This window comes from Aegilops tauschii, chromosome 4 (assembly GCF_002575655.3).
Source record: "Aegilops tauschii subsp. strangulata cultivar AL8/78 chromosome 4, Aet v6.0, whole genome shotgun sequence".
Taxonomy (NCBI): domain Eukaryota; kingdom Viridiplantae; phylum Streptophyta; class Magnoliopsida; order Poales; family Poaceae; genus Aegilops; species Aegilops tauschii.
Window position 1 is genome coordinate 497,679,604 of NC_053038.3, and position 23,339 is coordinate 497,702,942.

The following is a 23,339-nucleotide window of genomic DNA, read 5'->3' on the forward strand; positions in this document are numbered from 1 at the left end:
ATGACATGATGTAGAGGGATAAACTCATGCAATATGATAAAAACCCATCTTGTTATCCTCGATGGCAACAATACAATACGTGCCTTGCTGCCCCTGGTGTCACTGGGAAAGGACACCGCAAGATTGAACCCAAAGCTAAGCACTTCTCCCATTGCAAGAAAGATCAATCTAGTAGGCCAAACCAAACTGATAATTCGAAGAGACTTGCAAAGATAACCAATCATACATAAAAGAATTCAGAGAAGATTCAAATATTGTTCATAGATAATCTTGATCATAAACCCACAATTCATCGGTCTCAACAAACACACCGCAAAAAGAAGATTACATCGAATAGATCTCCACAAGAGAGGGGGAGAACATTGTATTGAGATCCAAAAAGAGAGAAGAAGCCATCTAGCTACTAACTATGGACCCGAAGGTATGAGGTAAACTACTCACACTTCATCGGAGAGGCTATGGTGTTGATGTAGAAGCCCTCCGTGATGGATGCCCCCTCCGGCGGAGCTCCGGAACAGGCCCCAAGATGGGATCTCGTGGGTACAGAAAGTTGCGGCGGTGGAATTAGGTTTTTGGCTCCGTATCTGATCGTTTGGGGGTACGTAGGTATATATAGGAGGAAGGAGTACGTCAGTGGAGCAACAGGGGGCCCACGAGGGTGGAGGGCGCGCCCTGGGGGGTGGGCGCGCCCCCTACCTCGTGGCCTCCTGCTTTGTTTCTTGACGTAGGGTCCAAGTCTCCTGGATCACTTTCAGTGAGAAAATCACGTTCCCGAAGGTTTCATTCCGTTTGGACTCCGTTTGATATTCCTTTTCTGCGAAACTCTGAAATAGGCAAAATACAGCAATTCTGGGCTGGGCCTCCGGTTAATAGGTTAGTCCCAAAAATAATATAAAAGTGGATAATAAAGTTCAATAATGTCCAAAACAGTAGATAATATAGCATGGAGCAATCAAAAATTATAGATACGTTGGAGACGTATCAAGTAGCGTAAGTATTTTCCTCAGTTTTTGAGAACCAAGGTATCAATCCAATAGGAGGTCACGCTCAAGTCCCTTGCACCTACACAAACAAATAAGAACCTCACAACCAACGCGATAAAGGGGTTGTCAATCCCTTCACGATCACTTATGAGAGTGAGATCTGATAGAGATGATAAGATAATATTTTTTGGTATTTTTATGATAAAGAGTAAAAGTAAAGAAAGCAAGTAAATAGTAATGGAAATAACGGGAGATTAATATGATGGAGAATAGACCCGGGGGCCATAGGTTTCACTAGTGGCTTCTCTCTTTCCAGATAGCATAGGTATTACGGTGGGTGAACAAATTACTGTCGAGCAATTGATATAATTGAGCATAGTTATGAGAATATCTAAGTATGATCATGTATATAGGCATCACATCCGTGACAAGTAGACCGAAACGATTCTGCATCTACTATTATTACTCCACACATCAACCGCTATCCAGCATGCATCTAGAGTATTAAGTTCATAAGAACAGAGTAACGCTTTAAGCAAGATGACATGATGTAGAGGGATAAACTCATGCAATATGATATAAACCCCATCTTTTTATCCTCGATGGCAACAATACAATACGTGCCTTGCTACCCCTGCTGTCAGTGGGAAAGGACACTGCAAGATTGAACCCAAAGCTAAGCACTTCTCCCATTGCAAGAAAGATCAATCTAGTAGGCCAAACCAAACTGATAATTCGAAGAGACTTGCAAAGATAACCAATCATACATAAAATAATTCAGAGAAGATTCAAATATTGTTCATAGATAATCTTGATCATAAACCCACAATTCATCGGTCTCGGCAAACACACCGCAAAAGAAGATTACATCGAATAGATCTCCAAGAGAATCAAGGAGAACTTTGTATTGAGATCCAAAGAGAGAGAAGAAGCCATCTAGCTAATAACTATGGACCCGAAGGTCTGAGGTAAACTACTCACACATCATCGGAGAGGCTATGGTGTTGATGTAGAAGCCCTCCGTGATCAATGCCCCCTCCGGCAGGACACCGGAAAAGGCCCCAAGATGGGATCTCACGGGTACAGAAGGTTGCGGCGGTGGAATTAGGTTTTCGTGGGCTCTTCTGATGGTTTGGGGGTACGTAGGTATATATAGGAGGAAGAAGTAGGTCGGTGGAGCCACGAGGGGCCCACGAGGGTGGAGGGCGCGCCTGGGGGGTAGGCGCGCCCCCTACCTCGTGGCCTCCTCGTCTGTTGCTTGATGTCCACTCCAAGTCTCTGGATCACGTTTGTTCCAAAAATCACGTCCCCGAAGGTTTCATTCCGTTTGGACTCCGTTTGATATTCTTTTTCTGCGAAACACTGAAATAGGCAAAAAAACAGCAATTTGGGCTGGGCCTCCGGTTAATAGGTTAGTCCCCAAAATAATATAAAACTGTATAAATAAGCCCATTAAACATCCAAAACAGAATATATAATAGCATGGAACAATAAAAAATTATAGATACGTTGGAGACATATCACAAACCGTCTGGGCATTTGAGACCGGTATGAGGCGCCCGACTGTAGATGCTCTAACACCAACCATTTCCCCAGGACCCGATGGACAGGAGCATCCTTGGTTGATGTAGTGGAATGTTGTACAAGACACTCGGGCGGAAGTGTAATCTCAGAATCTGTTGGAACACTAACCGAGAGACATGGATGACTAGATGAATATTGTTGTGGTATGGTAGCTTCAACTTATAGGGCACCTCGCCCATGTGATGGATAACTTTGAAGCGTCCTAAGGGCATCTCTGACGGCAACCCGCAAAAAATCTCCTGCATCCGTCCGCGGACAGAGGGACCAGTCCGTGGACTCGGATGCGGGCGGCAGTCATCCAACGCTAGCCGCATACAGTTTAATAACAACTCAAACCAACTGGATGAAATTCGAGCAAACATGGTCAGATTTCATGCGAATACGGCCAGATTTCATACAAATATGACGGATTTCGGACAAACTGGACGCAAACAGTTACATTTTGGAAATATTTTTAACTAAAAAGTTAAAACTATGTGCACGTATGGTCGCACAGAGCTCCACTCCCATGACACGGATACACTACCCTAGTCTATGGCCGTCCGCGAGGATCCCTTAGTCACCGAACTGCCCGGAGTCCTGGAGGCATATTCTTCCCCCATATCTTCCCTATGTCCGGCTACGCTGCTAATCAGAGTGTGGCGAAGAGGGTGCATCAGCCGGAGGGGAAGGGTGCTTCAGTTGACTCGTAGGCTAGGATTGTCTAAGATAAAGAAGAAACCAGCCACATCACCGGTTGTATAAGTCGGGGACGCACCGGCGGTGGTGATGCGACACCGTCTTCGGAGAAGAGGGTGTTCAAGGGAAGGTCCGATCTTCACGGCGTAGGATCAATAAATGGATGGGGATAACTAGCTGCAAGCAGGTGGAAAATGGAAAATAAGAGATTATGACCCGACGAGGAGGATGCTCACCGAAGCTTACAATCCGAACATTTGCCGATTCACAACCCGCAATACTACCCCACACAATCACGCTCAAGTCGTGGAGCACGGGGTAGGTGCAATCCGCAAGGAAAACCACGAACTCTAACCCACACACCACGATGTAGTCGTGGAGCATGAATTAGGATCAATTTCTCAAGGAATCACGAGAATAAGGGTAACAAGAGCTCTCCAATCTCAGGAGAAGTCTATGTATTTGGTCTTTGATAGAAATGGCAAAAGTCCCCAACAAAGGGAAGAGCGAGCCTATTTACAATTGGGACAACGCCCCTGGATAGGTGTGAAAGAGAACCATCTTTGGTTTGACTAAATGGCTTAGAGACTTAATGAGCTAGCTTCTGGAAAACCCTCGTTGGAGGTGGTTGGAAGTTCCCGACCAAACATTGTTCACTGGAGTCGAACAATGTTTTCTTCAGCAGCAAACTCGAGTTCTGGGAACCTTTCGTAAGTCGGGATATCTAAACTCGTGCAAAACATTGTTTCGTCAGAATCAGAACAATGTTTCTTCAGCAGATAACTCATTTCTTCATGAATTCTTGACTTTGTTTCTTCGCCATAAAACATTGTTTTGCACGGACTAAAATGTGTTCGGCCGTCTTCGATATCGCACCTGAGGTCAACCAACAACAAAGGAGGTGAAGGTAGAACCATGTTTTCAAGGTCAAATGATAGACTTAATTTAACGTTCACCTGATCATGTATTTGCATTGCGCGACTTCTTATGATTGGACCGTTGATGATTGGTGGTGTGGTGCCCATAGTTGGGATGTCCTCATCATCCGCCCCTCTTGAGAAGTAGTCGTCCTCGACTCTAAAGGCCCAAAGTATGGGGAAATATCGGAGACATTGAAGGTTGGGCTAACACCATATTCTTCTGGAAGATTGATCTTATAAGCATTGTCGTTGATCCTCTCGAGCACCGCAAATGGTCCATCACCGCGTGGCTACAACTTGCACTTGTGCTGCTCAGGGAAATGGTCCTTCCGAAGGTGTACCCATACTAAACTGCCTTGCTCGAACACCTGCTTCTTCCTGGTCTTGTTTACCCGCTTCATATATTGTTCAGTCATTTTCTCAATGTTCTCCTTTGCCTGGGCATGAAGTTTCTTGACGAAATCAACATGCTTACATGCATCAAGGCTGGTTCGTTCATGCAATGGCAAAGCCAAAAGATCAATGGGAGCAATAGGTTTGAATCCATAAACAAGTTCAAATGGGCAAAATTTAGTGGTCGAATGTACCGCCCTTTTATACGCGAACTCCACATGAGGTCGGCACTCTTCCCACATCTTCAAGTTCTTCTTGGGGACTACTCGTAGCATCATGGGCAATGTTCGGTTGACAACTTTAGTCTATCCATCAGTTTGTGGGTGGCATGTTGTGGAAAATAGGAGCGTGGTGCCAAGTTTTCCCCACAAGGTCTTCCAAAAGTAGTTCAAAAATTTGGTGTCACGGTTGGACACAATCGTGCGTGGTACTCCATGTAGCCGCACAACTTCCTTGAAAAACAGATCAGCAATGTGTGAAGCATCGTCGCTCTTATGGCATGGGATAAAATGTGCCATTTTGCTAAAACGAGCAACTACCACAAACACCGAGTCACTGCCCCTCTTAGTCCGTGGTAAACCAAGAACAAAATCTATAGAAATATCTTCCCACGGAGTATTCGGAATAGATAGAGGAGTATTTAAACCATGAGGATTCAAGCGGGACATAGCTTTGTGACCAATCTCGTATCTCATCACATAGCGTTCCACGTCACGTCTCATTCACGGCTAAAAGAAGTGATCAACGAGCACACTTTCAGTTTTCTTGGCTCCAAAATGTCCCATGAGACCAGCAGCGTGAGCCTCCTGCAAGAGCAACAAACGAACAGAACAATCTGTGATGCACAATTTGTTAGCTCGAAATAGAAATCCATCATGCAAATGAAACTTCTCCCATCCCTTTCCCTTGTTACACTTTGAAAATGGTTCAGCAAAGTATGAGTTGTCAGTATACAATTCTTTGATGCTTTCTAAACCAAGGATTTTAACATCAAGTTGGAAAAGTAAAATGTGATGCCTAGACAATGCGTTGGCAACAACATTATCCTTCCCTTTCTTGTACTTGATAATATAAGGAAAATACTCTATGAACTCACTCCATTTTGCATGTCTACGGTTCAGTTTGAGTTGGTGTCGTGGGAAACCACGGCCACCTATGGGACCATCGGCCCCTTGTGGTTTGGCAGGGGTAAGAGCACATTGCACAAAGAGCGGAGGGTGCGGTGGCAGCACGACAGCGGTCACACGGGCAATTTTACCCAGGTTCGGGCCGCCACGGCATCAAATTTTGTTTCAAAGTTTGAAAAAGATCGTAAATTTGAAACAATGTTCCAAATTTAGAAAAATGTTGAAGATATCGAAAACTATTCACAAATTTTATACAATATCTTGAATTTCAAAACTGTTCGGTATTAAAGAGTACATTCCTGGATTTCAAAACATGTTCATGAATGGTAGAAAATATTTATAATTTTGGAAACAAATAGTATAATATAAAAATCACGAATTTAAAAATATGTTCACAGATAGAAAAATGTTTGGGAATTACAAAAATTTAATATAGTTCAAACACCCTTTGTGAATTTTAAAACTATTATCGAATTTAAAAATAGCACGTGTTAAAAAATGGTTGTGTATTTAATAAATTATTCATGATTCATGGCTGGTTTTTTCTAAAAGAAAAACGAAAACAATTTAAGAAAAAAAAAGAAAACCCAAAAACAAAAGGATAAAATACATAAAAATAGAAACCCAGCTATATATGGGCAGGCCCATGTTTGTGTGAGCGATCGCGAGGGGTGTGCTCATTCGCTGCTTATTCTTCAGGTGAAACCCATGTGACGCTCAATGCGTCACATTGCCGATGCTCTACACGGGATGAGCGCAAATGGGAACCTTCTGGAAGTTTTGTCATTCAAGTTTTGGAACGATTTGTCATGGGAACCTTCTGGACAGTACCAGTTCGGTTATACTGGTTTTGGAACCTTCTAGAAGGTTCCTGGAACCTAGTTTTACTGTTTTTCCTGTATTAATATTTTTATTTTTTCTGTTTTGTTCTCTTTCAAGTTTATTGTTCTTTTTCTAAAAAATAGGGTAATTCAAATATCTATTAGAAAATTTAAAAAATGTTCTTATTTTATGAAATCATTTTTGAAAACTTTTTAGAATTTTAAAAAATGAGTTTCTGAAAAATCGTGTTTTCGAAAAATGTTCAAGAATTTCCGAGCAATGTTCGAGCTTCTCAAATATCATTCCCGTTTTCGAAATTAGTTCTTAAAGCATGTGCTTAGAAAAAATGTTTGTAGTTTCAAAATAATGCATGCTGCCACAAATTGTTCCTGTTTTCGAATTTTACTCAGAAATTTAAAACATGTTTGCATTTTTAAAAAATGTTCAAGAATTTCAAAAAAGTTGGTGTTTTTCAAATTTGTTCAGATTTTGAAAAACGTTCCGGTTTCTCAAATTTTGTTCACAAATTTCGAAAAATGTTCGAGTTTTCAATTTTTATGGGGCAATATAGAAAAATATCTTTCTAAAGAATTGTTTTAAATTTAAAAAAATATTCACTACTTTACCACTTTGCTATAGTGAATCGGGATGGTCCTGTAGACGGACCGCTAGAGTGCAAAAACTCATGCTATAGTGCAAAATAAGATCTGAAGTGCCAAAAAAGCTTCATTACAACGTTAGGTTCTACGCCTGCTAATGGGTCTGCCAGTTGGGTCCCTCTGTGTGCTGCTCCTTTATTTGCCACGAAATGCGGCAAATAGGTGGTCCCTATTCTAGGACCTATGTGAGAAATAGGGTTCGCCTACACCGCTCACTTGCCTCTCTCTTCTTGCTTCTAGCGATTCGGCTCTAGGGGGCGTCGTTCAAAGTAATCGCTTGCACACGTCAAGCTGAGTCACTAATAGGTGCCAGTTCAGTCGACGAGGACGACACGAGGGCATGAGGTGGCCACTAACGAGTCCTTGGAAGCTACACACTCCCTTTGTTCATTAATCTTTTTTGGTTATTTTAATATGGACTATATACGAAGTGAAATAAGTGAACAAACACATTAATCATATCTATATGCATCCGATTCACAAAAAAGTTAGAACATCTTGTATTTGTTTATAGAGGGAGTACATAATAAGCCGAGGTTAATAGTCACCTCGCCTCTCAAATATTACAATCCCTTTATCTAGAAACTTTAGTCTCCATACATATAGCTTCCAAATCTAAACATGGTTTATTTTAAACATGTTTTGTGTCAAACAATATGTACACATAATACGAAGGTGTTTTTCTTAAATTTTTTGAATTCGTATTATAATTATAAGTTTTATTTTTTCTTAAAAAATATTAAAAAAATTCTAAATTTGAGGGTTAAGGTTTATACTATAAAATAATTAGTATTTTAATATTTTGCTACTGCAAACTTAACTATATGAGTATACCTTTATTTTTTAATGATCAATGGGGGTCTACAACATGGTGCTAAAAAAATAAGATCTACCTAGAGGTATCATGTATTTATTTAATCCATTTGGCACCACATAAAGGTTTATGCCTATAGCAATTAGTTTCCTATAAAGCAATTAATTTCGTATATTTGGTGGACACTAAAAAAGATTGACAGATATTCAATTAGTTTTATATGTTGCTTGCTCGAGAAAGATTTACACCTTATAAAAATAAATATCGTATGGTTTAATGGCATTAAAGAAATATTTTACGAACATACTAAAGAAAGAATTTTCATATCAATAAAATATATGCCACAATAAATGCTCTTTTCGTGAAAGATTTCATAACCCCCTCTATATATAGTTCTCGGTGCATACGGTGATTTACATCTTTCACATACAAACATGTTTAGGCTTGCTCTAATTCCACAAGCGATTGCTCTATGTTTCTTTTTTCATGCTCTTCAAATAAGTGGTGTTCGGTTGTTTACTGCTATTCAAGAGGTAACACTATTATATATTGTAATACTATAGTATTTTATATAACTATTACATGGGTGTATTGATATGAGGGCTAGTATTTCTTTTGTGACATAAATTATATTATGTTGTGGTAGCGTTGTAGATATAATTGAGATGGTCGGGGTTGTGGATAGGAATTGGTTTATAAGGATCTTAGATCCTAAGGGCTTCTTGTTGTATAAAGATCTTTCTTGGTATCCATCATGTCGATCCAAGGTGGGGTTGGTAGATCTGATATTAGGGTAACTCTTTTTATTGTCACCGATACCTTGTTATTGTAGAATCCATTCACTTCTTTTAAACATTGACTTTTTGACATTTGATACAACTATAGAGCACATATAGTGATACTACAAGTGGCCCTTGTTGCCACCATCATATATTGCTTGCATCAAATGTGTCTGAAAATACGCATTTACATTTTTGTTTGAAGGAAAATAATTCACCACCAGAAGATTTCCTCCATGGTTCAGCCAAACGAATTCTCACAAGTTTGAAGTCAAACTCCATTGAAGCAACAACTTTTGGACAAGAATCTAGTTCACAAGATGAAGCATATGTGAGCTACACTTTCTTATTTTCACCATGTTTTCTTAAGTATTTTATATAGGATTACCCAATATCATACTTTAATAGGCGCAATGACCACAATATATTATTTGAAATCTGTAATATGTATCATGGCACAACCATTTTCGGAAATATGGTACTTGTTATAATATTCAACTATCAATAAGTATACTTACATGTATATAATGGAATATAACTTAGTATGATGTTGCAGTACTTTCTATTTTGACAGGTTTGAAACTATGAATGAAAACTGCTCTAGATAACAACAACACTAGTTGCCAAGATTTATGTTTGTGAGAAGGCCATGGTATTATGTCGATAAGCATACTATGCATATTTGCATGTATTATGTAATCATTTGTTAGAGGATTTTATCTAAGCAGGGGAAACGTTCATAACCACCAAGCCAAATAGAAATCGTGAAATAGTATGTCTCAATGGACATAATATCATCTTAAACAAATTGCCAAGAACAAGTTGTCCATTACTTTTACTATTTTCCTTTTAGGTGTTTTCATTCGCTCATTTTAATACAAGACCAAACACCATGTAGATTGAAAAATAGTTTGTAAGTAAAGCTCATGTCTCTAGAATGATTTCAGGTATAAGCATTATGCATTCCTATAAGTCACCCTACTTCTCTATGAGTTGTGTTGTTTATTTGAGTGTTTTCATCTTGCAGACTGCAGGATACTATACATCATCTAGAGGTCCTGAGGCCAGCTACTATGGCTTACATGCCACCATGGATGTGTATGGCCACGAATTAAAACATGGTCAGTGGAGTTCGACTACATTTTGGGTTTCTCATTACGGAGATAGTAATAAATCAAGCTATAATGAGATTCAAGTTGGCTGGCATGTAAGAATCATATTTCTTTCTCTTCCCATTCACATAGCCTCTCAATTAAAATAATAAGTTGGATATATTAATCAATTGCTTTAAATATGGTATTGCAATAATCATGTGACAGAAATATGCCATGCAAACTTACAAAGTTCCCTAATCATCCTTGAGCTCAGATTGGATGTTCATACAAAATGAAACGATACTCAGTTATTATTTTTTGGTATAACTATGCCCATCGAAAACTAAGAAACTTGTCCTAGTTTTCTCCTGATTTAAGTGCTAGACAACACTTAAGAACTAAATTGGAGAATCAATGAAAATATGTGCAAAGCTACTAGGAACTCAAAATGGTGTTCGGGCTCAAGTGAGCCCATTTGCTCTTCTTTCCCAAAACATATTTGTAAAGTATAGAAGTCTTGTATATTTTTTTCTACATGTACGCTTTGATACTAGCTACATGTAAATTTTCATCAAGATAGCATTTCTTCCACATATTTGTCTTTTTTGTGTATTGGTGTAGCCCAAATGAAACGATTCTTGAGAAATTTTTACAGATACGTTAGTCATGTCTACATGAACATGTGGAACTATTTTCTGAATTCTGGGCTAGACTCTATGAGTCAAGTGTCAACACTCGTAAAACTTTGACTTACTTCACAAAGTGTGGATGCCGTAACAAGTTGATTTATTCTCCATTGAATGGATTGCTTTCTCACATCTTCATCGGTTTTAAACTTTGCGTGTGATAACATATTTTTAACTTACACGTATCCTTTGTTTAACAGATTCGTCCAGAACGCTATGGTGACTCACACCCTCACTTCTATACCTTATGGACGGTACTGTGATAATGATGCTGTGAATTATGATTTTAAAAGTGTCTTACTATTTCCCGTAGAAAAAGTGATCTTACTCTGATAGAACACAAATGAAAATGTATGCAACAGAGAGATGGGTTTGAAACCGGCTGCTACAACATGGACTGCCCTGGTTTTGTACGTGTAAATGACGCTGTTATAGCTCCAGGTGATGCTATACATCCGGTTTCTCATGTTCCTGGACCTATTCAAAATATCACTCTCAGAGTGCTTAAGGTAAGAGTTGCATACTTTTTGTATGCATTTCACGGTCATGATTTTTCCCTTCTGACGATGTTACTACACGGCTGATAAAGGTGCATCATTTTTATAACCTGAAAAAATGGTCATAACTTATGTCAAAAGTATAAATTAAATGTTAAGGGCTTTAACCTGAAGGCTAAACAATTTCAGGACAAGACAAGTGGTGACTGGTGGGTCTATTACGGCTTCAACAACATCCCCACAGGGGTGGGATATTTTCCAAAGTCCATATTCAGCTACTTAGCACAAAAGGCAAATGTAATGTCTTTTGGTGGATTTGTTAAATCTACAAAAGCACTTCCAACTCCTCCAATGGGCAGCGGCGCCTTCCCAAATGGTGGCAAGGGTCGCGCCGCATCATTCACTGACCTTCGATTCATCAACCAGGATGGGAATAGCAGCCCAATCACGGGAAACCTAACCCCATTAGTCACTGATGGCAAATGCCACTCTATTACTCCTATTGATCATGCTCGATGTTTCTATGGCGGGCCAGGAGGTTGCGTGAGATAAGTTGTGATACTTTGATTTTGGTCTCGCTTTAGTGTTAGTTGCCAAATAAAATCACATGGATGGCAGCAAATTATGAATGGAATATTCACATGTTTACATTAAGCTATACTATGAATCCTTGCTCCGCACAAACATGCATCCTTCTCACTTAAAACGAACTACCTATCGAGGGTGCATATGGAATCCTTGCATGTTTTCCTGTGAGGTAATATACTGATTATGTTGGTCTGATGTCCTATTACATGTGGAACGGTAAAAAGGAGTATGCACCGCAAGATCGTGAGTAGTCATTAATTGTTCTTCTCATTTCTGACATGGGTTCGTGAGGCCTCATTACTGTAACATAACTCTTCTCTCCTATCTCTCCTTGTATTTTCTCCCCTATATAAAAAATACGTAGTGTTCCCGTTTCTCTCGTGTCCATGTTCTGCTCCTTTTGTCAAGCCCTATAGCCACGTCCACCCACTTTTGTTTTTTTCTCCAGTACAGATTTTTCGGTTCAAACATGGCCGGCTTTTTTCTCCCACTCCATCTGCAACCCACGAATTACATCTCCTTACCCTTTTCTCCCTCACATGGCGGCGACCAGTAAGCATGGAGGGTGCTCCGACGATGAACAAGGGTGGTGGTGTATGGGAAGAGTTTTTTTCGAGAGTACTCCAATGACATACCATATTTTTTATAGAAGGAAGCAAAGACAATGTACAAGATGTCTTATGGTGGATGCGTACATCCGTCTAAGGCACACAACCGTTTACAACCCACACACTATACTATGCCTACTCTCTCACAAAACGCGTCAAAACCACCAACACCCAGGCCGGCCGACCTCCACTCCCTCAGCTCTCCCAGGATGACATTGGCCAAATCCGTAGCGTTCATCTGCTGGCTAATCTTGTGGAACACTCGCATTCCGTTGCTTCCATAATGCCCAAATGACGGCAATGATGAGAGTATCAAAGCCTCGCTTACTTCCCCTACTAAAGGCCACCCTCCGTTCCAGCCACCAGTCCAACAGGTAATCCTGTGCCTCCGGTATTCTCCCGCCCAAGCCCAGTGTATCAAAGATGTTGTGCCACACTTCCCTCTTGTACACGCACTCGACCAAAATATGTTCCGCATTGTCCTCCTCTTGAAGGCAAGTGTAGCATGTATGTATTTAATCCATTTGGCACCGCATAAAGGTTTATGCCTATAGCAATTAGTTTCCTATAAAGCAATTAATTTCGTATATTTGGTGGACACTAAAAAAGATTGACAGGTATTCAATTAGTTTTATAAATTCAAACCCGCCTCATACGCCCGAGCGGGCCGCCCGGTCACTGCTCGGTCACGATTTTTTTAACCAGACGGGCCTCTCAAAAGGCCCTAAAACGCCCGGCCTGACAGGCACCCCCCATATCCAGCCCAAATATGGGGCGGATATTGGGGCACCCGGGCACGCCCGCCACGTTGGACCCGACAGCCCGACCCCACCCTAAATTACACCAAATCTACCAAACCCTTCCTCCTCCTCCAATCCCGCCGCCCTCCAACCATTCCCGCGCCCGAACCCTCGCCGGCCTCCACCCTTGCTTCCAATCCTCACCTCCGGTACCGATCCACCGCCGGAGATGTTGTCCAGCCCGACCCACACCACCACGACGGAGACGCAGTCCGCCTCGTCCGTCGGAGGCATGATTTCGTCGGCGGGGACTTGCAAGGCGGAGAACATCGCCCGCAAGTTGCGGCGACGCCGGCAGCAAGAGCGGGAGGCAGTGGTGGCGTCGCATGGAGGTTCAGAGATGGTGGAGCAGCTGTCTCCTCCGCCGTGCTCGGATCCCCGCACCCCTTCCCTCTGAGCGCCTACGCGGATTCCGCTGTCCGACCCACTTGGGACACATGATGATCCGAGCACCGGCTGGGCCATTCCGGAGAGCTTTCCGCCCACGCAGATGCCGGCAGTTGACATGTGTGACTCTCTGCAGCTCGTTCGGGCGCGGATGAGCACGGGCTCCTGCAATGCCTGGGCTGCGCTCAACATGTTCGACAGAATGACCGACCAAGAGTCGATACGTTTCCTTAACTCTTGTCTGATCATATTTTAGCATAGGCCACTAGTTCATTTCGCTCATGATGAATGCTTTCAAATCTTAATCATGTAGGAGGCGTTCTTGTCGAGCATGATCAATGACAATGACGAATCGACCGAAATGGAGTATGAATTGGAGGCCACCACCGCATTTGAAGTTGGGACAACATCCGATCCCAATCCGAGCAAGAAGAAGAAGAAGACCAATACGCCGAAGGCAAGAGGTCTGGATTCTCAAGATTTGAGGACATCTTGTTGGTCAAAGCTTGGTTGGCCACAACGATGGATCCTATATGCGGCACCGAGCAAAAGGGGAACACCTATTGGACGAAGATTTGGAAGGAGTATCACGAGCAAAAGGAGTATATGGAGCCGCATCCTATCATGACCACTCGCAATGTGGCATCTCTCCAACATCGTTGGGGGATCATTCAAGGGGGAGTGAACAAGTACGTCGGCTACTTCTCACAAGTGACCAAACGCCCTCAAAATGGGATGGGAGTTGCAACTCACATCAGCTCGATTGCCCCATCTTGTCGTCTATTGCATATGCTTCTTGTATTTGCATTCTCGTACCCATACATTTGTTGTTTGCTAGACGGCGGTGGCGTCCACTTTGTATCACGGGATGGAGAAGAAGCCATTTGCTTTTAGCCATTGTTGGGTCATATTGAATGGCAAGACGAAGTGGAACTAACTTGTGGCCGACCTCAAGTCCGGCAAGAAGAGGAATAATGATTCAAGATCCAACCAATCAATTGGGTTGGACGATGAAGAGGATGATGTTGTCGTGGAGAATCGAAAAGCTAGCGTGCCAAAGGACAACCGCCAAGTCATGGGAAACAAGTGGGAGAAGGCACGTGCCGCCTGTGATGCCGCGGCTACCAAAATGTCGTCAACATGGACGGGCATTTTTTCGGTGAGGGAGAACAAGAAGGAGGAGAGGTACAAGCTCATGTTGGATGCGCAAAAGGAAATGATGGAGTGGGATCAGACGAGGGCGGAGAAGAAGCTGGAAATTGAGAGGGAGAAGATCGAGTTGGAGAAGCAACAAGCGGCGATCAAATGGGAGCTCGAGAAGGCCAAGACATTTGGCGACATAGAGCTTGAGAAGGAGAGGTTGCAACTCGCACGGGACGCGGAAGATGCGAAGATCATGTTGGCGGACGAGACTGTCTTGGATGAGCATGCGAAGAAGTGGCTTGCGGACAAGAAGAAGGAGATCAACGACCGGAGGGACTACAAGGCGGCGAGGGTGGCTGCGGCTCGGATGCAAGCGGAGGAGGCGGCCCGGATGCAGTTGGGCAGGCAACCCGGATGCAGGCGGAGCAGGACGAGCAGGACGCATTCTGCTCGGAGCAGGCGCCCAGCCAGTGACCCGAGGACATCCGTCACGATCGGACATTGATTTCATTTTGCTATGTCCGATTCGTTGAACTATGATTTGCTTTGCTTTGTTTCGAAATTTGGCATTCGACACTTTGTACCATATGATCGACGTGCATGGATTTGAGGATCGGAATTTACAGTATGCGGACGTATGGCGTAACATTTGAGGGGTGCCTGGTTAGTGTCCGCGGACGCGTCGGGGCCCACGGGCGTTTGAGGGGCCGGATTTGCCAAATCCGGCTCGAGGAATGTACAGGGCCAGTGGGTCCCGACTGTCAGCGTGCAATCGAGATGTACGATCCGTGTTGACCACCACGCCATGCGACCGATCCCTTTTTTTCGTCTCCCTCTCCGGCAAGCCGCCGCCGCCGCTGGGCTGCTAGCTCATCTCTGCCCAAAAATTGGCATGTGCCGCCGCCGTCACCTCCGTCTCTCCATTCTCTTCCGAGCTCCAAGTAGCTACAGCCATACCCACCACCGCTGAGAGCCCACAGCCACGGCAACCACACACGGCAGCTCTTCCCCCGTCCATACATGTGCCGCGGCCTGCTGGTTGCTGCGGCGCATCGCATCAAAGTCACCTCGCCCAACCCCAGACCTCCTATCCTCTCGAAGTCGTGAGCCTCCACACCCGCGGCGGACTCGTGGAGGAGCAGATCACCCGTGGCAGCGGAGCGGAGCTCGCAGAGCTGAAGGGGGCCGGGAGTCCGGGCTGTGTCGTTGAAGAAGCAGGAGAGACTGGACGAGGGCGTCGCGCTGGCCGCAGTGACCTGAGGGAAGGCGCGGCGTGGCCGACCACGGCCTCCGCACAATCCTCATCACAATAGCCGTGGCCGCCATCAAGTACCCTCGCACACACCTCTTGCTTATGTTTCTCTTTACGTTCATTTTATCTAGAATTATTCAACTGCGAGTCAATTCATCTATCTAATCTATTTTCCTACGTTGATGCCGGGCTTGGTGCCCACATCACCAGAGCAATGCAATTACTACTGATTAAGCATCTGTCCATCCCATTTCATCCCATCCAGCAACAGATGAACAAGCATATCCTTCCAGATTCCTGAGATATTGAAAGTTTTGATATTTTTGGGTCAGACTAGCAACATCGATCTTGCACTGTTGGAGACAAATAGCACAACAAAGCTGCAGACAAGGGAAAGGGGCGCCAGGTGATTTGTTCTTCTCTGTCTCATGGATTTTGTTATTTTCCAAGTTTGTCACTTGTGTCTTGTGTGGAGAATTTAGCACACTAGTCGCCAATCCGTGCGATCGCACGGGCACCTCAAAATAGTCATGGTTGACCGTAATAACATATTGTGAGCTAAACATATATCAGCTTCATCAAAGAAAGTGTGAATAATTATTTTCCTTTCAATCAAAAGTTAGTATGAGCATCCGAGACTAACTACTATGTATAGCCAATTACTTAAGACATAAATCCACATGAGAAACGGAGAAAAATGTTTGTAAAATCCACCCTGCCAAACCAAAGCAAATTGAAAATAGGATAAGTAAACTGGAATTGCAGTGAAAATCATCGATAGATGTTTATAATTAGACTACCTAAAATAAATAATATGTCTAAACTGAATGAATTTGTAGTAAGACATATATATATGGTTATATACTTGAATAACATATTGTGCTTATGACCATCCATGAGCATTCATTTTTTTCCAGAACAATATAAGAGTGATATTGTTTTTCTCAATTATACTCTACCACCTTTAGTTTTTGTAATGATAATACAGGATATGCCAAAACTATTCTTACTACAGTTTTCCAATTTATACTGTAGGTTAGACATATAATGTATATGAATACGCAAATAATTATATTTACACATGATTAGTTTTGATACTTCAATTATATTAAGACATCTATCTATGGTTATATACTTGAATAACATATTGTGCTTATGACCCTCCGTGACCATTCATTCTTTTCCTGAACAATATAAGAGTCTAATTTATATTGTTTTCTCAATTATACTCTACCAGCTTTCGTTTTTGTAATGATAATACCGGATATGCCAAAACAATTCTGGCTACAGTTTCCAATTTATATTGTAGGTTAGACATGTAAGATAGATATTCGCAAACAAAATTAGAAAAATAGACATATAAGATAGATGAATACGCTAACAATTATATTTGCACATTAAGTCACTTCTATTCTTCGCCATGAAGTCAGCATGATCATTGGCATGTGAATATTGAGCAGAACATAGACACAACTGTAAAAAAAAAATACTGCCTATCCGAACATCCTACTGATCACATCTAATCATTATACGCACACGCATGCATCAGTGACCAGCAGCAAAGGGCATGTCCTCGTGGACTCGACCGGTATAGTGGCGTCGGGATCCAGAAATCCTAGCCGTCCAGCCACACTTAGGCAGTACTTGATGGGTTGATTCATTGCTCTCGCAGTTGGAGTCGATGGTAGGCATGATTGTTCTTCTAGCCTACCCGATCAATTGTAATGGCTGGCATCAATGGCTGAGCTACCTGTGACGGATATTGGATTGCAGTGATGAGATCAATTGAATCCTTCCGGCAGGTTTAGCATGTCCAAAAAACTATGTGATGACTTTAATTCACACATGGAATGGAAGCACATTAGAGCATGTCCAACAGCCGCCCAACGCGCGGCGCACTAAAAATGAGTTTGCAGCGCGCCGATCGCCTGCTTTGGCGCGGTCGGGAGCGCTGGCTCCAGCGGCCGCGGTAAATTTAACGCGCGCGTAGCTCCAGTAGTCGCGCTAAAATATAGCGCGCGCTCTCGCACGAACACTCCGGACTAGGTTGCATAGGTATTTTTTAGATATAAAATAAACGATACATAGTTCATCATAGCATAGATAAAACGATACATAGATATTTTACATAGTTTATAGCATAGATAGATAATAAAACTACGGTGCAACTACATAATAAAAACTACGGTGCAACTAGATAAACTATGATGCAACTACAACCTACTCCGTGTCGTCCTCATCATCATCATCCTCGCTGGTGTTGTCCGAGGTATCGAGCCAAATGTCCTCCCAACGAGGATCATTATCCTCAAAGATCGACTCCCCACCTGCTTCAATGATATCGCATTGCGATATGGCCAGTGCCTTCCGCCGACGCCTGTCCGCCCGCTCTGCGCGGCGCCTTGCCGTCCTCTCCGCCCAGTAGGCGCGCTCGTTGGCGACGTCCTCCAGGTGGCGCCGGCGCCACTCCGCCATGGCTCGCTCGTCCTCCTCGGCGATGAGGAGGCGGCGCTGCCGCCGACGGTGCTCCGCACGGTCCTGGTCCGTGATAAGACGAGGCGGAGGAGCGACGGCCTGCGCTTGCTCGCGCGTGTAGACGTCGCGGAAGTTCATCTACGACGGAGGCCTTTGTAGGCGCCACGCCGCCGCGTGTACGCGTGGGCGGCCTCGTGTGCGGTCTCGAACGTGCCGAGGCTGAGCCGGACGTCGCCGGACCGGATCTCGGCGTAGTAGGTGCCCCCGGGGCGCTCGCAGACGCCGCAGTAGCCAGACGATCCCCGGCGGCATGGTGGCGCGGTGGTGACGGGGCGAGCAAGTGGCGAGCAAGCGGCAGAGGGAGCGGGGAGAGCACGCGTAGCAGTGTGGAGGCCGCGTGGCGAGCGCCGCAATTTATAGGCGCGCCGGATGCGGTGCGCCAAATCTAGCGCGTGAGCTGCCACCTTTTCCCGCGTGCGCTAGTTTCCCGCCTCCGCTGGAGCGCGCGAAAACGTCCCGCGCGCACTAAAGTGAAAATTTACCCCGCGCGCGCGTCTTTTGGCGCCGCTGTTGGAGATGCTCTTAGAGCAATACATCACATCTGGAGACATCAGATGCAGGCTGTGCATAGCGGTATACATGAGGAGTTTGTCGGCAGTTGGCTGCTGTCTTCTCTTGTCTTGGCTTTGTATATTTCAATGATGGGCTTTCTCAAATTGCCCTAGGTCTTCATGAGCAAGCGAGTTGGATGCACACCCACTTAGTTTCTTTTGTTAAGCTTTTCATACACTTATAGCTCTAGTGCATCCGTTGCATGGCAATCCCTACTCACTCATATTGATATCTATTGATGGGCATCTCCATAGCCCGTTGATAAGCCTAGTTGATGTGAGACTATCTTCTCCTTTTTGTCTTCTCCACAACAACCATTCTATTTCACCTATAGTGCTATGTCCATGGATCACGCTCATGTATTGCGTGAAAGTTGAAAAAGTTTGAGAACATCAAAATTATGAAACAATTGCTTGGCTTGTCATCGGGGTTGTGCATGATTTAAATATTTTGTGTGCTGAAGATAGAGCATGGCCAGACTATATGATTTTGTAGGGATAGCTTCCTTTGGCCATGTTATTTTGAGAAGACATGACTGCTTTATTAGTATGCTTGAAGTATTATTGTTTTCATGTCAATATTAAACTTTTGTTTTAAATCTTATGGATCTGAACATTCATGCCACAATAAAGAGATTACATTGATAATTATGTTAGGTAGCATTCCACATAAAAAATTCTATTTTTATCATTTACCTACTCGAGGACGAGCAGGAATTAAGCTTGGGGATGCTTATACGTCTCCAACATATCTATATTTTTTTATTGTTCCATGCTATTATATTATCCATCTTGGATGTTTATATGCATTTATATGCTGTTTTATATGGGACTAACCTATTAACCTAGAGCCTAGTGCCAGTTTCTGTTTTTTCCTTGTTTTTGAGTCTTACAGAAAAGGAATACCAAACGAAGTCAAATTGACATGCCAATTTTTGATGATTTTTTATGGACCAAAAGAAGCCCCCTGAGTAAAAGAGTTGGGCCAGAAGAGTCCCGAGCCGTCCACGAGGGTGGAGGGCGCGCCCTACCCCCTGGGCGCGTCCCCTATCTCGTGGACGACTCGGAGAGCCCCCCTGACGTGAGAGCGACGCCAAAAATTCCTATAAATACCCAAACCTCCAGAAAATAACCTAGATCGGGAGTTCCGCCGCCGTAAGCCTCTGTAGCCACGAAAAACCAATCGGGTCCCTGTTCCGGCACCCTATCGGAGGGGGAATCCCTCATCGGTGGCCATCTTCATCATCACGGCGATCTCCATGAAGAGGAGGGAATAGTTCACTCTCGGGGCTGTGGGTATGTACCAGTAACTATGTGTTTGATCTCTCTCTCTCTCTCTCTCTCTCTCTCGTGTTCTTGATTCGGCGCGATGTTGATGTATCGTGAGCTTTGCTATTATAGTTGAATCTTATGATGTTTCTCCCCCTCTACTCTCTTGTAATGGATTGAGTTTTCCCTTTGAAGTTATCTTATCGGATTGAGTCTTTAAGGATTTGAGAACACTTGATGTATGTCTTGCATGTGCTTATCTGTGGTGACAATGGGATATTCACAAGATCTACTTGATGTATGTTTTGGTGATCAACTTGCGGGTTCAGTGACCTTTTGAACTTATGCATAGGGGTTGGCACACGTTTTCGTCTTGACTCTCCGGTAGAAACTTTGGGGCACTCTTTGAAGTTCTTTGTATTGGTTGAATAGATGAATCTGAGATTGTGTGATGCATATCGTATAATCATACCCACGGATACTTGGGGTGACATTGGAGTATCTAGGTGACATTGGAGTATCTAGGTGACATTAGGGTTTTGGTTGATTTGTGTCTTAAGGTGTTATTCTAGTACGAACTCTAGGATAGATCGAACGGAAAGAATAGCTTCGTGTTATTTTACTACGGACTCTTGAATAGATCGATCAGAAAGGATAACTTTGAGGTGGTTTCGTACCCTACAATAATCTCTTCGTTTGTTCTCCGCTATTAGTGACTTTGAAGTGACTCTTTGTTGCATGTTGAGGGATTGTTATATGATTTAATTATGTTATTATTGTTGAGAGAACTTGCACTAGTGAAAGGGCCTTGTTTCCTAGCATTGCAATACCATTTACGCTCACTTTTACCACTTGCTACCTTGCTGTTTTTATATTTTCAGATTACAAAAACCTATATCTACCATCCATATTACACTTGTATCACCATCTCTTCGCCGAACTAGTGCACCTATACAATTTACCATTGTATTGGGTGTGTTGGGGACACAAGAGACTCTTTGTTATTTGGTTGCAGGGTTTTTGAGAGAGACCATCTTCATCCTATGATCCCACGGATTGATAAACCTTAGGTCATCCACTTGAGGGAAATTTGCTACTTTCCTACAAACCACTGCACTTGGAGGCCCAACAACGTCAACAAGAAGAAGGTTGTGTAGTAGACATCATGTGCTATCAAACGTCACAACGTAACTCGGTGATTATAAAGATTCTCTACAGGTGTCTCTGAAGGTGTTTGTTTGGTTGGCATAGATCAAGATTAGGATTTGTCACTCCGTGTGTTGGAGAGGTATCTCTGGGCCCTCTCGATAATGCACATCACTATAAGCCTTGCAAACAATGTGACTAATGAGTTAGTTGTGGGATGATGCATTACGGAACAAGTAAAGAGACTTGCCGGTAACGAGATTGAACTAGGTATGATGATACCGATGATCGAATCTCAGGCAAGTAACATACCGATGACAAAGGGAATGGCGTATGTTATTATGTGGTCTGATTGATAAAGATATTAGTGGAATATGTAGGAACCAATATGAGCATCCATGTTCCGCTATTGGTTATTGGCCGGCGATGTGTCTCGGTCATGTCTACATAGTTCTCGAACCCGTAGAGACCGGTTGCACCGACAGACATGCAACTTGTTTTGCATAAAGGTGGCTGCTGGGTGTCTGTTTCTCCAACTTTCATTGAATCGAATTTGACTACGGACAGTCCTTGTTGAAGGTTAAAACAGCAAACTTGACGAAACACCATTGTGGTTTTGATGCGTAGGTAAGAAGCCCGTTGCAGCCACGTAAAACTTGCAACAACAAAGTAGAGGACGTCTAACTAGTTTTTGCAAGGCATGTTGTGATGTGATATGGTCAAGACATGATGAGATATAAGTTATTGTATGAGATGATCATGTTTTGTATAAGTTATTGGCAACTAGCAGGAGCCTTATGGTTGTCGCTTTATTGTATGAAATGCAATCGCCATGTAATTGCTTTACTTTATCCCTATGCGGTAGCGATAGTTGTAGAAGCAATAGTTGGCGAGACAACAACGACGCTACGATGGAGATCAAGGTGTCAAGATGGTGACGATTGAGATCATGACGGTGCTTTGGAGATGGAGATCAAAAGCACAAGATGATGATGGCCATATCATGTCACATATTTCGATTGCATGTGATGTTTATCTTTTATGCATCTTATTTTGCTTAGTACGGCGGTAGCATTATAAGATGATCCCTCACTAAATTTCAAGGTATAAGTGTTCTCCCTAAGTATGCACCATTGCTATAGTTCGTCGTGCCGAGACACCACGTGATGATCGGGTGTGGTAAGCTCTACGTTCACATACAACGGGTGCAAGCCAGTTTTGCACGTGCAGAATACTCGGGTTAAACTTGACGAGCCTAGCATATGCAGATATGACCTCGGAACACTGAGACCGAAAGGTCGAACGTGAATCATATAGTAGATATGATCAACATAGAGATGTTCACCATTGAAAACTACTCCATCTCACGTGATGATCGGACATGGTTTAGTTGATATGGATCACGTGATCATTTAGATGACTAGAGGGATGTCGATCTAAGTGGGAGTTCTTAAGTAATATGATTAATTGAACTTTAATCTATCATGAACTTAGTCCTGATAGTTTTTGCATATCTATGTTGTTATAGATCAATGGCCTGTGTTGCCGTTCCCTTGAATTTTAACGAGTTCCTAGAGAAAGCTAAGTTGAAAGATGATGGTAGCAACTACACGGACTGGGTCCGTAACTTGAGAATTATCCTCATTGCTGCAGAGAAGAATTACGTCCTGGAAGCACCGCTAGGTGCAAGGCCCGCTGCAGGAGCAACTCCGGACGTTATGAACGTCTGGCAGACTAAAGTTGATGACTACTCGATAGTTCAGCGTGCCATGCTTTACGGCTTAGAATCGCGACTTCAAAGACGTTTTGAACGTCATGGAGCATATGAGATGTTCGAGGAGTTGAAGTTAATATTTCAAGCAAATGCCCGAGTTGAGAGATATGAAGTCTCCAACAAGTTCTATAGCTGCAAGATGGAGGAGAAACGTTCTGTCAGTGAACACATACTCAAAATGTCTGGGTACCATAACCACTTGACTCAGCTGGGAGTTAATCTTCCTGATGATAGTGTCATTGACAGAGTT

The 23,339-nt window shown here is 43.2% G+C and overlaps 2 protein-coding genes across 2 annotated transcripts; one reads left to right on the plus strand and one right to left on the minus strand.

Moving 5' to 3' along the window:
* Positions 1–8,388: 8,388 nt before the first annotated feature.
* Positions 8,389–11,694, plus strand: LOC109756382 (protein neprosin-like). The gene is made up of 6 exons (XM_040387593.3): positions 8,389–8,513; positions 8,965–9,090; positions 9,787–9,966; positions 10,740–10,793; positions 10,902–11,048; positions 11,226–11,694. The coding sequence occupies exons 1-6, from the start codon at positions 8,415–8,417 to the stop codon at positions 11,586–11,588; spliced, it is 969 nt and encodes a 322-aa protein (XP_040243527.1). The 5' UTR covers positions 8,389–8,414; the 3' UTR covers positions 11,589–11,694.
* Positions 11,695–18,034: 6,340 nt separating this feature from the next.
* LOC109735439 (uncharacterized) lies at positions 18,035–18,427 on the minus strand. The gene has a single exon (XM_020294650.1). It carries the CDS (start codon positions 18,425–18,427, stop codon positions 18,035–18,037), a length of 393 nt encoding a protein of 130 aa, XP_020150239.1.
* Positions 18,428–23,339: the final 4,912 nt, after the last annotated feature.